The 16,440-nt window shown below is 35.2% G+C and overlaps 1 protein-coding gene across 1 annotated transcript in view; it reads right to left on the reverse strand.

Moving 5' to 3' along the window:
* Positions 1–15,047, reverse strand: part of LOC149084878 (sodium-coupled monocarboxylate transporter 1-like) — a 60,002-nt gene extending 44,955 nt beyond the window's left edge. The window contains exon 1 of the mRNA XM_089232614.1: positions 14,476–15,047. Within this exon, the coding sequence (XP_089088740.1) occupies positions 14,476–14,832 (357 nt within the window). The 5' untranslated portion in view covers positions 14,833–15,047. The remainder of the gene's footprint in view (positions 1–14,475) is intronic.
* Between the last annotated feature and the right edge of the window lie 1,393 nt (positions 15,048–16,440).

A 16,440-nucleotide genomic window follows, 5' to 3' on the forward strand; every position in this document is an offset into this window, starting at 1 on the left:
TGTTGGGGTTCAGCGGAATCACAAACGTCACGCGCGGAACCCTTGAAATTCCGGATTCTAGAGAGCTTTCAAAGAAAAAACCTTTTTGTTACTGATACTTGTGTAGAGCTATTCTTTATTTTAAATTTTAACGAATTAGTGCCGTTTATAGAAATCAAGACCACTTGGATGACTGAACAACTTAGGAAACGTATTATTTATTCAACATTGAATAAACTAGAAGCCGGTCCCAACTTGGTGCTTCGGATGAAACATCATAAATGTCATTCTCCGTCTCATTAGGAAACTATACGTCGTAAAAAAAGATGGTTCTCAGAAACTTTTATATGCAAATACAAATACAACGCCACAACAGGCAAAATGCCCAACGAGGTGGCTGAGAAAAAGATGCCCATAAAAATATGGATGTCATATGTTTCAAAAATACAGCAACCCAATTAAAAATTCAATTAACAAAAATTATAAACTATATATACATAAAATATTATACAATGCCCATAAAGAATACTTATGGTTGTCTGATTCTAAGTATGGATAGCTTCTCGATTCCATTAGGATTGTGAGGATCCTCTAACTTCAGAGCTCGCGTGAACTTTACGTGTCACCCAGAGTCGTTTAATGCATGGGGCTCACCTGAGCAAGGCATGAGAACCTCTGCTGCATAGGGGCCTCCACGATAAGGCTCTATGATTTATGAATAATGGGAGTAATCTTAATAAAATGTGTAAACTGGAGTTACACATAATGCCGGGCTGTTATGATACTGTTAAGACGACGGTAGGGACACCCTGTATATTAGATAAGTATTCAAAATTTGTTTGGGTTCCGTGGAACAGCATCATTTTCATCAAAGGAAATCCGCAAGAGCTTTTACGTTGAAAATCCTTGGTATAGAGTATACAGCAAGGGCGTTGCGAGGGGGGGGGGGGACTTGGGGGTCTGCCCCCCCCCCGAAATGTGAGAAAATGACCCAAAAAAGGAAAAAAGATGGCCAAATCCATTGTTCTGTCACTTTGGTCCCCCCCCCCCCCCCGAAATGAAAGTGGTCCCCCCCCACCCCGAACGAAATTTCTGGCTACGCCCCTGGTATACAGGATGAAAAATCGAGTCCATTTCACCTCAAATACCTCGTAAACCGTTTACTATAGAATTTCAATTAGAAAAAGTATTTAAATAACGTGTCCATCTTAGATGTGTCATTTATTTGACCAAGAGGACTGTATATTTACCAAGATACAAAATTAAATTTTTTATACGATACACCTGTCTTCTAATTTCCAATTGAAAAGTTTTTGCGCTTTTTCTCCTGAACCCACCGAAAAAAATCCCATGTTTATAAGTGCAATATTTGCTGAGATATTCGAATTCAAATCACTGAAAATGAGAAAAAACTCTATTAACTAACGAACAATCTCATTCTACGCTTCATAAAGCTGTTCTTTCCTTCATTTTCAGAGAATTTTGAATTTAAATATCTCAGCGAATATTGCACTTAAAAACATTAATTTTTTTTCATCATTTTTAAATACTTTCTCTAATTGAAAGTATGTTTCTATAGCCCACGGAGTTTAAAAGTTATTTGAGATGAAACGTACTCAAGTTTTTACGCTGTATATTTTTGTACTCGTCAAACCGTATCCTCTCCCTTCTCACATGATCTTCACTTCAGAGAGCAACAGCAGTACAAATATTCAATCACTGCACTCATACTTTTAAATATAGATGACAGCACTGAAAAATCAGACAACACTAGATTCAGACTGTTAGGTACACACACTTTGTTCCAGACTCCTAGCACGAAGCTAGGCTGGAAGAGATCTCGGCAACGGGATTAGTCTGGTGGTAGAGTCCTGGCGTTCATTCGTGATGGGACAGTTTCGTAAATATCAAGGGTTTCGCGCGAACGTAGAGGAAACCTCTGCTCTTATTAAGAAAGGAAAGTTTTAAGAACCTCTTTTTTTGAATGCTTCTTCCTTGATAAAAGAAAGAAACAAGACACACGCATACATACATGAGGGCATTCATAAGCTGACCATATGTCTCGTTTTAGTCCCGAATCGTAGGCATTTCGACAGGTAGCTCAACCCGGTGTTTTAGCTCATTTCCCCAGCGTTTAACCTAGAATCATATTGCTCCATGTGGCCTTAAAATATTCTAAGGGGGCCACGGGTAATAATCAAGTGATGAAGGGAGCCATGACAGGTGGTTAAGAAGGCACCGAGAGCTTCAAAAAAATTCAAATGTGAAGAAATAAAGCATTCAACTGAAATATGGTGGGAAAAGTGTGCCTACTTTGACATTCCAGCATGTCCATAGAACTATGGCCATCTTAACGCATAGGGCCTTATGTCCATAAGGGAGATGAGATTTGTTACTATGATTTTCGAAGGTAAATATATGAATATATATAGCTGTTACTTCCAGCTATGTACGGGCTCCGTGATTTGTGTCTGAATAGAACTGCCCGCAAGAGGTAAGATCAGTAAGTCCGGAGATTGCCGTCATTTATAAAGTTTTTGTCCACCACAAATTTATTCCAAAAATCAATAAGTAGAAAGAGTTTCGCTTCTGGATAAAGGAGGGATGGATATGACAAAGGGGCACGAGAAGAAAATATAATGGTACTATGGGAGGAAAATCGTTTAGGAACATTGGTTTAACCCACACACTAAAGCTAACAAGTCTGTGTCTAATATGTCCACGGTTTAACCTAATCTTCATCGACTTGCGACACTTAGCGTTAATTGTTTCGATGTCACGTTTTCTTCTCATTGAAATATAATATAGTTAGTCATGCTTCTCTTTGATAGATGCCGGCCGATGTGTTGTATTTCCGTGAAACTACCCGTGGCTTCTTTCTTTCGTTTATTCTATAATAAACAAGCGAGTTGCATAATTTCCAGTAAAGCGAGAGATTCGTGGGAGCAAAGCTTAGATTAAAAAACAAAATGTGCCTTCGGCTGTAGGTTGTCGGGTCAAAGTAGCCTCATAATGATGTCTAGGCTTAATCTTCCCTTTGTTCAATTCATTCTTTTGCTATTATAACGGTCTCTTTGAGAAGTTATCAGTTAAGGTCATCGGGGGGAAATTATATAGCAAGAAAAAAATGTTTTTCACAGTTTCGTAACAGTACGGAATGATGTAATAGTCGAGTTATCTCCAACGAATCGGTTACATAATGGAAACGGTGGATCAGATGCAAAACTTTACTTACTTCTGAAAATTCCAATAAATATTTCTAGTGTATTGTTTTTGGGTTAGCGAGTCATATAGGTGCAACAACCATATGGTTAATTTTATACATTGGTTATCACGTAAATTTAATTCGTGTCCTCTCCATAGTAGATTTTATCATAAAAAAATATTTTATGAATGCAGTGTACAGCCAACACCATCTGTAGCAGATATCTGTTATAGATGATGTTGGTACAGTAGGGGTCTCCAACCTTACAGACGCGGTGGGGCGAATTGAAACTTTCCACGTAGCTCGTGGGCCACCAACCCATGCAATTAAGTGGCATCTTAATAAAAACGGCCAATCGGGCTCACGAGTTAAACAGGAACAAAAATAATTGAAGACTTTTTATGTATTCTAAAATTATTTCTTTTATTAATTATCAATTTTGAATAGTTCTGAAAATATTTTTAACACTAATTCTGAACGAGTTCTTGATTAATTACTAATTAAATTAATTAATTCTGAGATTAATTTTTATCTGAAATCGCTTTAAATAATGCTTCATTATTTAATTTGGCAATTCTGAAAAAAATTATTCTTTTCAATATATCTCGAAATCTTGTCTTTCAATAATTATGCAACTACTCTTTTATTGATTGTGAAATAATTTCTATCAGGAAATGAGAAATTATTTCTCTCATTGATATAAGTTATTTATTTAACTCATAAGTTATTTTTCTCACTAATTAAAAAATTATTTGTTTCAAAAATTCAAAAATTATTTGTTTCAAAAACTCAAAAATTATTTGTTTCAAAAATTCAAAAATTATTTGTTTCAAAAATTCAAAAATTATTTGTTTCAAAAATTCAAAAATTATTTGTTTCAAAAATTCAAAAATTATTTGTTTCAAAAATTCAAAAATTATTTGTTTCAAAAATTCTAAAATTATTTGTTTCAAAAATTCTAAAATTATTTGTTTCAAAAATTCTAAAATTATTTATTAATAAATAACGTGATTCTACCTCACGTATTTCCAAGGGATAAGCAAGATCTGTCCAGGGAAAGAATGAAAATTCAGAATCTCTTGCAGTAATTCTGAATTCTCATCAATTCTGGAATTATTTCTTTCATCAGTTCCGAAATTATTTCTTTCATTAATTGTAGAATTAACCATTATTCAATGTTTTACCCATTTTCTGAAAAGGATCGGCCAAAACAAAAAGCTCCGAGGGTCAAATTTAGCGCGCGGGCCATACGTTGAAGACCCCTGCAGTAGTCTCAGTAATTAGTGGTGAACAAACAGGACCGAGACCACCTCGGTTATATTTCAGTGGAAGAGAAGAGCTCCCTATAAATATATACAGGGTGATTATGATTAAACTTCCCGTACTCTGTACCCCGATGAGTAGTTTTTCTCAAAAGCAACTCATCCGAATACAGACAAATTTTCAGGATATATGAAACCATAAAAGAGAGTTTTATGCAATAAAAAATGGTTCTATTTTTGACCACCAGATGAAAAAATTGTGCTTTTTATTGAATTTTCCTTTTTCCCATAGACCATATAGCGTATATACCAAGTTTCAATGGAATACGTTCACCAGAACGGGCGGTATATAGGTCTGAGTAGTGTCAGTATACTGATACTACTCAGACCTGTGTTGGGTCTGCTCTGGTGGACGCATTCCATTGAAACTTGGTATATACACTTTATGGACCATGGAAAAAAAGGAATAAATGCAATAAAAAAGCGCCAATTTTCACCAGGTGGTCAAACATTGAACTTTTTTTAATTGCATAAATCTCTCTCCCATGGTCTCATTAAGATATTCTGAAAATTTGGCTGCATCGGATGAGCAGTTTTTGAGAAAAACTACTCAGAGTACGGGAACTTTAATTATACTCACCCTGTATATAGTAAAACATTAAGAGAATGTTGAGGCCCATTTCAGGACCACCCGGCTGGAACCCGGTCAGCCTCCCACTTGTGAGGTGGCAAATGTCTCCATTTAAGTAAATCATATTAAGACTATATGGGCCATATATTCCAATTGAAGTTAACGTTGAAAATGTAACTTATTTTCATTTAAATATATAATTACTCTATATTACAATTACATTTAGTATAATTATTATATACAATATCGTCCCCCTTTATGTCAGAAACATGAACGAGTGAATTCTCGGTGTGGGGAGGAACTCGGAAAAAGACGTTTAAATGTTTAATCTATCCATGTGTTACTCAATAGATGTCGGTTTTCTAAAATGTTTTGTAACATTGTTTCAATAGCACAGTGTTTCTTAATCTTTCTAAAAACAAGGAAAAGTGAAATGTCTGAAACAACTGAACGGATCACTTTTGTCCCGTATTTTTCGTTGTTTGATTTTTCATACATTTGTGCCGTTTCTTTCATCGATACTTATAATTTATAATATTTGCTAATGTAGTGACTACACAGCGTTTTCATAATATAAAAATTATATTTTGATAATAATGGCAAAAATTATAAGTATTCATCTCACATATTTGTCAGGTTTTTAACGTTTTTTGTCCTCTTCTTTTTTTTACTTTTAATTACGATTGGTGATTGTGCCTACTTCTGACAATGTTTTTGATGACAATTGGCGATTTCCCGTATTTTACGACGGATTATTATTTAAGATCTCAGTTTACCGTATTTTTCTCAATGAAATATGGTCATATATATTTCCACAACCTTCAGTAATTTTAGTAGCAGTTAACAAATTGCATTAAATAAATTGCAGGTTTTGGCAACATTTATTGACATCCATATTTCGAATCGCGATTTTCTGCATTACCCTTGATTATGTATGTATGAAGGTACATACTTCATACTTAGTGAACCCAAGTATGAAGGTATAATTTTATTTGAACTCATAATGGATATTATTAATATCAATCGTCGCGGACCACAGGTTGAAAAACGCTGCAATAGGGGGTACACATTGGCGTTCCTGGCAAAACTTAGATAGCAAAATAAGGGATCCAACCAGCTGATAAACCCAAAAAGTGAACATTTTCACATTCGTGTCTCTGGCATAAGGGAGACGATATAATTACTGTATACTCTATTTTGTTTTCTTTGAACCTACGTATCCGTACTTACGTTTGTCTGTCTTGTTCTCAATTAATTACAAATCCAGGCTGTCTAGACTCATAGCTCTTTATGAGATAGGTTGACAGTGGTTCCTGTTCTGGAAGAAGCCGATATGAATGCTATTATTTTTTTTACACTATAAATTTACTATAGAGGGGTCCTGTAAAAAATTCTGTCCTGGGGATCCGCCAATGACCCGAGCCTAAGGGATCAAGACCCTTTTCATTCCCAGTCAAAAAGGATTTCAGACTAAAGTAATTCGCATCCATAGGAAAAATGAAAAAAAAAATTATTTCCAAAAAAGAGAAAAAACAGAAAGAGAGTTTTTGGTGAGGAATTTCCAAAACAATTTCAGCACCTCGGATTATCCAGTCTCGAACTTTCGAGACTTATATATACTGTATATATAATGCTGTATGTTCTACATTTTTTTTTTCTCGATCCCATACGGAAACTAAAATGTTAAGTGATGAAAAATGAGCAAGTGTCCTTGAATTATTAGATCATAAAATGTAAATCTGTTACGATTTAATTGAGAACAGTGGACTGTTAAGCTGGAACCGAAAAAAAATCCGCTATTTTTCTCTTCTTTTTTTTTTGGTGTGTGGACGAGGCCACATGGAACGCCAAGCAAAAAAAAAAATCCACGTGATTTAAATTTTACGCTACATTAGATTAGAATTTTTGTTCCACATCCTCTAAAGTACCAGTACCAATCTCATTAATTATCACAGTCATCGTTCGTTAATTATCGTAAGTGCCACTCCCAAGTTACGCTGGTCTATCACGTACGACGCGTGTAGAGAATATCATCAAAAAATATTATTTTTTATTTATTTTTTAAAAAAATAAATAAATAAATAAATACGTTTTATAGTTAAACTATAAAACGTAGTCTTTTTTTTTGAACTTTGGTAGCAATCAGGTAATAAGAAAATATTTCTTTGATTTATATGAGCTGACACAATGTCAAACTTCAAATAAATATTAAAGTTCTCTTAAGAACGGGGTCATAGTTTTTGTTTGTTTTTGGATAACCTTCGGAATAGAGAGAAATAAATCTTTTCGGTAACTTGTCTTCTGATTGCTCTGATGGGTATCTTGGTTTTTGATACTAGTAAATGGTGTATTGACTGGTATAAGGACTCAACTTTTCATCGACTTATTTTTGGAATCTCTAATGAATACTAACCACTCTAGAAAACGAATTACCTTTTGGGTTGGATCAGACAATTGAATGAACGACGTATTTGAACCCAAAATTGCAAAAAGGAACCTTCTTTTTTTGCAATTTTTGGTTCAAATACGTCGTTCATTCAATTGACTATTCACTCTAGTTTACGAACGAATTCATCTTCGTTTTCAACACTTGAAATGTCATCGAGCAACTGTAGAAGATAGTAGCATTACAGCCCGAGATTTACATGCTATTCAGCAGCACGAAAGCACGCTACTTTCGAGCAAAAGTAACATATAAGCTTATTGGTAACATTTGCTCGAATGCTACCAATAATTTTACAGGTTGCATTTGCTCAAAAGTAGCGTGCTTTCGTGCTGCTAAGTAGCATGTGCATATCTCGGACCTACCTGATTCTATGTTGCTATGTTCTTGCTTATCGATGAAGTTTGAAAGCCTTTTACATTTCGATTTCAGCGATTTAAACTTTTAGTAAACCACCACTTTTTTTCGCATTGAAATTACTAATGAATAAAATGAAAACCAACAAAAAAATAATTACACAAATTGCAATAGAAATATATATTACAATATATTTTATGTGATCAATGATTATAGATATTAATGCAGTTATTTAAAATAAATTATTGTACCAATACATATAAGCAAAAACACGATAAAACGTAAGAGCTGTTGCTGAAAAAAATCAATAATAAAATTTATATAGATTTGCTGGAAGGACTTGACAGTCCCTTGGGGTTGCATTTATGTGTGTTTATTTGTATCTTTGTGTAATATGTGTTTGCATTTGTATGTATGACATTTTTTATTTGCATGACAACATTATTTGTATCATAACATTTTGTTTGAATTAAAAAATAACAACAATAAATAGCTATAATTATGTTACATATACTGTATACGTAATCTTAATTATTGATTAGTTTTGCTGATAGCAAAATTATATCATATCCGGTCACATTAATGCTATATAGTATTACAGAACGAAAGAAAAAGAGGTAGAAAGAGAGTTCAACAATTCGCGCCAACTGGAAATAACTAGGACGTTGAATCACGCCTTCTGTACAATCCTATAGGACACGTTTTGATGCTTTAGGTGATGGTGACCGTTCGTTGTAGTGAAAGTTGACCTCAGCGTACGCCTGAAAACGTTGACCCGAAAGACGTTCACATGCGAAAAAAGAAACTTTTTTTATTTCAATGTATACATTCATTTCATTCTATTCGTATGAAAACTAGAACGGCTCAATTTGAATGAATGTATTTTTTTTTTCTCGCTGTTCCATTTTTTTATGATATACGAAACTAGATTTAAGTATCTTCTACACATTTACAATATCCTGTACGTATAAGCTGCGATAAGCCGATATTATTTTTCAGAATTTTTCCAATCGGGAAAAAAAATTCTTATGTCTGTTATTATAGTTGAAAATTTTTAGTTTCCCCTCACAAAAAATTCAAGAATTTTTGGAGTATTTTCTCTTAAGGCTCAATAAAAGTCTCCACAGAAGGCTCTAACCGTGGGAGTCTTCGACCTTTCTGGAGTCGGAGCACTATACCTACATCATACGAAGAGCCTCCTTAGGGTGAATTTGACATATGTATGACTTAAATCGGCGTAATTGTAATTCTTGAATGGAATTTTTAGGGAGAGTTTGATTGAAGCATTGATCAAATGTTAGCAACACACGAAATCTTATATGACCATTAAGCACTCTTGATGCTTCGGAGAGCACAATGGTGCTCGCGAGCAACATGTTGAAGATGGCTACTCTTCCCATACTTCCCAAACTTTTCGTTCTATCTCCCCTCCCTTCTTCAAAAATGTTTTTTTTTCATCACTCGCAACTCAAACCAATCCATAGGATCCTATATTAAACCCAAAGCTTCTACTACTTCTAGAGCCTTCCGTCACTCCCAGGGGGGCGATATTTTTCACTTTGGGAAACACTGCTCTAACCAACAGATAGCAACAAACACATTAAGCTTCGCTTCCTTTCGTACCGTACATTCCGATTGTTGTATATTTTTGTGGAGTTCCGCACAAGATGCTGATCGCAAGCTAGCTCGATACATTCAAGAAGAAAAGGCCGAAAAAGAAATTTCTCAACAAAACTTTATGACCTTAAAGTATGGCTTCGGTATGTGGCTGATAAAGTTAGAAATGGTCCATTTCTAAAGTTATGATTGGTCAATAATGACTATTAAAAACTAAAACTGAAAAATAGACATGATGACCAAATTGCGCGGCTGTTCCACAACTCCATTCGAACTCCGAATAAGATTAATTTTTCTGGTGCAAATGACCCTTTTTTCTGATTGACAGGTTTTGTGGGAAGCGCAACTGCATCTCCGCCGTCTTTTTTCTACTGTACAAGGAAATAACGGTATTTCGCGTGAAATATTTCAATCGAGTACTGACCTTTAAGGTAGCCGCTGATAAATAGTCCACACCGCTTAATGCGATCACATCAGGAATCGAGGTTTCTGATAACAATAACCAAATACCAAATATATCGGAAAAAATTCCCGTTTTTGTGCAAGTTCGGCGATCATACATCCCGTTTGGTCGAACGGGATGTATGGTAAACTGATATTGGTAAAACAGGACAACAGTTTTCTTTTCCACATAATTAATTTCAAAATGTTCAAAATCGTTCCAATTTTTTTTTTTCATTTTATTCCAAAATGGGACTTTTTTTTTTTCTTTTTGGATTTGGGCTGAAGTGCAGCATTTTTTTTTTATTCAGCTGTTGTGAAGCGTTAGAATCAAACTTAGTGTCCAATGTGTATTATGAGTCACGATACTTTTTATAATGTACGGTACGTTCCATACATTCCCTTGAGAAAGTTTCCCGGAAAAATAAATTTGAATCTGGTCAACTGAAAGAAACTAATCAACAACGGAACGGAAAATTTTTTTTTTCTTTGTCATGTGTCTTCACTATTCGAAGGCCATTGAAAAAGCAGCTTTACGCGTACATGGATCGCAGCGAATACTACGGACCGATTACGGCGTTAAGTACGGAAATGTTTGTCAACAAGGGGGGGGGGATAAAGAGGAACATGTCTTAGCTTCTTACATAGTCTTGCAGTGGGATAACGATAACTTACAGGGAAAAAAATAAGTTTGGCTTTGCCAACCTTAGCTTCAAAATGAGCAAAAAAAAATTTCGACGGAAAAATTTTCGATGTTAAAGTCCCGCTAACTACAAACGAATTTTTTCCCCAATGTTATGATATTGATCTGTTCCTCCTTTGCAAAAGTCATAACAATACCTGAATGGTAACATTATTTGTGATTAAAATAAGCGGCGTTGACTGTATATGTAAAAAATTGGATTTCAACTATTTTGGATTTCACCATTTCACATATGGTCCCCCATTGTGCCGAAAACTTGACTGTGCAAATTCCAAGAACTTGGTAAACGACGTTCAAATGTTTACTGTAACCATGTGTGTTGTTTAGGAAAATAACTTCCATAGACGTGAAATCTATGGAAGTTGTTTTCCTAAAATGTTTATTAAAATGTGTTTCAATAGGAGGTACACATTCGCATGCCTGGCAAAACTTAGACAGCAAAATAAGTGTTCCAACCGGCTGATAAACCCAAAAGTGAAAATTTGCACATTCATGCAGTGCCGTCTTAACGCATGAGCCACTCCGGGCACGGCCAGGGGACCTCAAGAGAAGAGGGGCCTCACAAAAGTGAGTTCCAGTTGAAATTTTATAGAATTCACCCGGTAGGGCCTCAGAAAAACCACTTGGCCCGGGAGCCCATGATGCTCTTAAGACGACCAGAACCGTATTATCTAATGCAAAATATATATTTATAACCTTAAATCACGTACACACATGACGAATTTTTTATGTTGCGGCAGATCAAACTGTCATGAAAGGAGTTTGATATTTTATATTATAGTTAGTACACAAGAAAGGCCCGTTATAATGACAGTTCACAATCACGAGGAAAACCGCCATTATAACGGGATTCCCATTATAAGCAAATATCCATTTTTTGCTCTGTCAGGTTATAAAATTGTAAAAAATCGCTACTTTATCTGCGTTGAAAAGTCTTTTAGATCGTTTCCTTCTAATATTTGACAAATGAACAGATCTCTCTAGAGCAGTGGTTCCCAACGTGGGCGCTACCGCCCACCGGTGAGCGCTGAGAAGTCTGAGGGGGGCGTTTTTTGTTCAAGTCATATTGAGGGGGCGTTCAGAAGTATGAGGGGGGCGTTTCATGTTCAAGTCATAGTAGCCCGGTTTGCATGTTCACTATTGCGGTATCACTGAGAGTTCAGGCACTGGCTTGATGACTGTTTTCCCTAGTAGAGAAAGAAGAGTAAAGAAAGAGGAGGAAAAATACTGTATTTACATATCCTCTTGGGGATTTTCGCGGTGCATACTATTTCTCATAATCCTTTGCGATTTTTCGCTATTGCGGAATAAGTAAACAGAGTTGCCAGTTTTCCCTGTTCAGCAAAAAATTTTTGGCTTTGGAGGATGGCGGTTTCCCCTTATTTTTTCATTTCCCATGTAAACAAGGCTATTGAGTTGGCGTTGAAGGTACCGCCCTTTTAAGCATGTGCAGAAAATTCAAGGTCATATAGACCTTAAATTTCCGGGGCAATATTTCCCGGGCGGTACAATAGTGCAGTGGACAGGGGTTAAAGATTATTATAAATACCAACCAATGCATTTCGGAATTTCTTCATATCAAGGGTAAATTGTTACCACCAAAAGTAAGAATGTGTTTATTACTTTTATTGTTTTGATTTTAATAACCCTGGTAAAATCATAAAGGCATTTCATTGTAATAAACACAATATGTTCCGGTGATATTAATCTCCTACCGTGGATTCATTTCAATCCTGAAAAAAAGTCGTACCAAATTTAGTGGCCGTGCATTGTATGATTCACCGACAACATTTGGTCGCAAAAAATCTTAGTGATCGCTTTCCTCGCTCGCTACAATATGTAATTAAAGCAGTTAACAAGATCAGAAACAATGCTCTCCATCACAGGATATTTAGAAATCTTTGTGATGAAAACGATGAAGACACTTCAATCGTTTATTATTACATACAGAAGTTCGTTGGTTGTCAAAAGGTACCTGTCTGAAACGATTTTACGAACTCTTTGAATCAGCCACAAAGTTTTTTGAAAACAAGGATGATTCATTAAGACAGAATTTATTGAAATTTAAGAGTGATATTGCGCCCTTTTGGCCGATTTATGTACTAAATTTAATGAAATGAATGTACAACTTCAAGGTAATGATTTGAATTTTATCAAAGCAAAAGGAATTATTTCACCGTTCGTGTCAAAAATTGCTTTTTACAAACAAAACTTTGGTAGACGACAATTTTGTCAGTTTCCAATGCTTTCTTCAATTGAAACAACTGATGACGACATTTTGGTTTATTGCCAGCATTTGGAAGCACTGACAGATTTTACGAATAGATTTCAGGATGTAGTCAACATGACTATTCCAGAATGGGTCCTAGAACCTTCCTCAAATAACAGAATTATCGCTGCAGGAAGAGTTGATAGAATTTTCATCAAATGAAGAGTTGAAATTAAAATTAAGAAAAGGGTATCAGGAATTTTGGCTACAAAGTCAAATTCAAACATTATATCCGGTTTTATGGGCTGCAGCAAAAAAGTTTTTTATTGCATTCCCATCATCATATTCAGCCGAGAGAGGATTTAGCATAGTCACCAGTCTATTAACGAAGAAAAGAAACAGATTGTCAATAGTGGAACGCGGATATTTAAGATTATTGATGACAAAAAACCAAACGTGACAAATGACCAAACATCGAGAAATTAGTTTCATCACATCAAGCTCAGATATCTCACTAATGGTATTATATTCATTTTTTCCAAATAGCATATATATTTTTAATCAAATACTGTGAGAAAAATACATATTATTACCTTCGCATAAATTAATAAATTAATTTAAAAATTTGTCCTTGTTTTCAATATATACTATGTACAATATAGTTTACCTGGAGAAGGGGGGGCGCTATGGAGTCGTGCACTAAAAAAGGGGGCGCTGGTTCCAAAAAGGTTGGGAACCTATGCTCTAGAGTAATGAAATTGATATTTGGTCTTACAGCAGTTAATTTAATAAGATATTTTTGTATTGAATTTTGTATTATCAAAGTGATTTAGTCGACCAACTGAACAATTAAAAATATTAATTATCTCAATTTTTTCAGACATTCGGAAACGACTTTAAACAGCAAGTTCTGGTCCCGTGGTTTCTTAGCCATTGGAAGAGACAAAAGTTGAATAGCCTCATCACATAACCCATGTGCACAGTGGGGAAGCCCAAAAATAGAAAAAAGGGGTAAAAATAATTTGATTTTTCTGTGTCCATTCTTTGAAGTAAACCAGAGTAATTTTTACTAGAAGCATGTGTTATGATAAGAGTCATCATGTTCAATCCTTGAAGATAAAGAAGGAAAAACTGGCATTTTTGAGAATTCTTTTGACGTTATAGCGAATGCTTCCTGATTTTCAACTCTCTATAACTGAATATTTTTTTTGCATTTTCAAAATTAGCTAGTAGACAATCACTTGCATATCACTCGTTATAGCATGATTCTCGTTATAACGGACTTTCAATGTGTTTTGTTTCCGTTAATTATTTTACTTTAACGAAATAAAAATAAAGCCTGAAATAAAAAAAGATAAGGAAAAACAGTTTGAAATAATGATTATCGAAACGAGAATTTGTAAACATAAAAATTGAACGAAAGACTTGAGAAATTTGGAAGAGGGTGATCATTATTTTTTTTATCTAGGAATTTTATTATTTTAGGTTTCCCTTGTTATTAAGAAAATATAATTTTCTCATATATAAGCACAGTCTGTATCGTTATCTGCTAGAAAGAGGGAGAGTGACCTCGTAATTTTCAAATGAAATTCAAAACTTTAAGAACGTGTGAAAACATATGTACTCACCGCATACACACTAGAAAAGTTCAAATTGTAGAAAACCGGCATAAACACATACGCAACTGTTGGGAACATGAAACAATATGCTATGACCACCATCCAAAATTGCGTTCCTGTCAAATACGTCTCGGCAGGTATCCCCAACATAGGAATAGCGGACATGAAACTAGCTAGGATAGACATGGCCACTGGAAATACTCCCATTTTTTGACCTCCCATGAAAAACTCTTTCGTTGTCTTCTGTTTACCTCCAGTGCAAGCATAGTAAATTCCTATAACGGCAGACACCGCGAGCATCAACACAAATATTACATAGTCAGCAATGGTAAACCTCGATAGGAGCTCCTCTCTGGAAACAGGCATCTTTCAGGATTGAAAGGAGTTGCAATACTGAACTGAAGATCAGACGGAATGTTATACCTTAGTGAAAAAAAACCCCGGCAATGGTGGTGACGTCAGAGTAGACATAAAATGTACCTGCTATTGAAATTATTTCGGTTTGCTTGTCGAAGCGCGGCAGGGACAATTTTTATTTTTTTGACTGTACGTCAGGCCGCTAGCCGGCAACATCATTGAATCACATTTCTGTTTTCCATGCGGATAAAACAGCTGAGAGAGACAGAGAAAAATAATAAAAGTGGGAGGGATCATAAACATTAGGTCACGAGAAAAGTGTGTCATGCTTGAAAGAGATGTGAAAGTTAACTTTCACCAAGCACACGAGGAAACGTGTAACCTTGAAGTCACTTGCACAGTTTCGGATTCTACCTTCTTCTGAACATGCAAGGCTGACCGCTCATTTGGAACAACTCACAATTTTAGTATATTTCCGCGAACGGAAAACGTAAGGAAATGTTTTCTTTCCTTTATTGTATTAACCCGGCCAATTTTCACGACCATTATATTTTACATATGCCGGTCGCAAATTCGGGATAACACCGGTTGCATTAGCTCACATTCACAAACACACACCAGATGTCCAAACAATCGGACATCCATGGATGTTTGTCTCCTTCTCGCCAAAACGATGCCAAGAAGTCGCTAATTTGATTCTATGGAAGATTTGTGACAGAGACGCGGAATTTTCAAGCGTTTGTTTACCTGCTTTGTTTGTTTCCATACTTATTTCTGCTGATATCTATTGTTTTTATTCCTATCTTTTTTATCGTTTTTGTATCAAATAAAACATTTCCATTCCTCTGTTTTTCTTATGCTTTTAGAGATGCCGATCAACAAAACTGGTAGCATGTTTCAACTCCGCATATGGGTTCGAAACCCTGAGCCAAGTGTAGTTAGCCAAAAATTTGGTCTTAAAGTATGAACTTGGCTACTGTAATTGTCAAAAAAAAATTTAAAAATACATATTTTTGCAAAATATATACGCCACGAACTTGAAATTCTTTCATTATTTATTCAAAATACATTGTGTGCGTAAATCTGGGTATAACTAATACCTCTATTGACGAGTGTTTTTTTTTCTCTGCAATATCCGGTGAATTTTCGTTGAAATTTTAATAACTTCGAAAAAATAGTTGAATTTTTTTTATTTTCAAATTTCCAATTTCTATGATTACTCGAATCGTATACCATTTTTTATTATAGATCTGTAGGGCAATGTGGTTGTATTTGAAGAAACGTAACTGTATAGCATAAGAAGCAACCCTTGGTGATTATCACTTGTGTATGACTTGTCCTTATGCATGGAGCGTAACAGTATCAAGCTGCGTCCACTACAGTGTCAACCAAGTCGTGTTATGTCATTAACGTAAAAAATGTGTCTTTGGCTGAGCTCGCTCAAGCATTATGCCAATCGAGACGCCGTGTCCAAATCGAAGAAATGTTCTTTTTTTTCAGTGATGGAGCTTTGTTGGCGAAACAGAAAATACCGTAAGCAGATGAGATTGTTTAGTGATTTATCCACTCAGAAAAGTATTTTGGATTTTGTTCAGCTAGTTCGACTGGTGGGTTTCA

Source organism: Pholcus phalangioides, unplaced genomic scaffold, assembly GCF_987345545.1.
Source record: "Pholcus phalangioides strain wild (caught in Gottingen) unplaced genomic scaffold, Ppha-v1.0 ptg000007l_1, whole genome shotgun sequence".
NCBI classification, from domain to species: Eukaryota; Metazoa; Arthropoda; class Arachnida; order Araneae; family Pholcidae; genus Pholcus; species Pholcus phalangioides.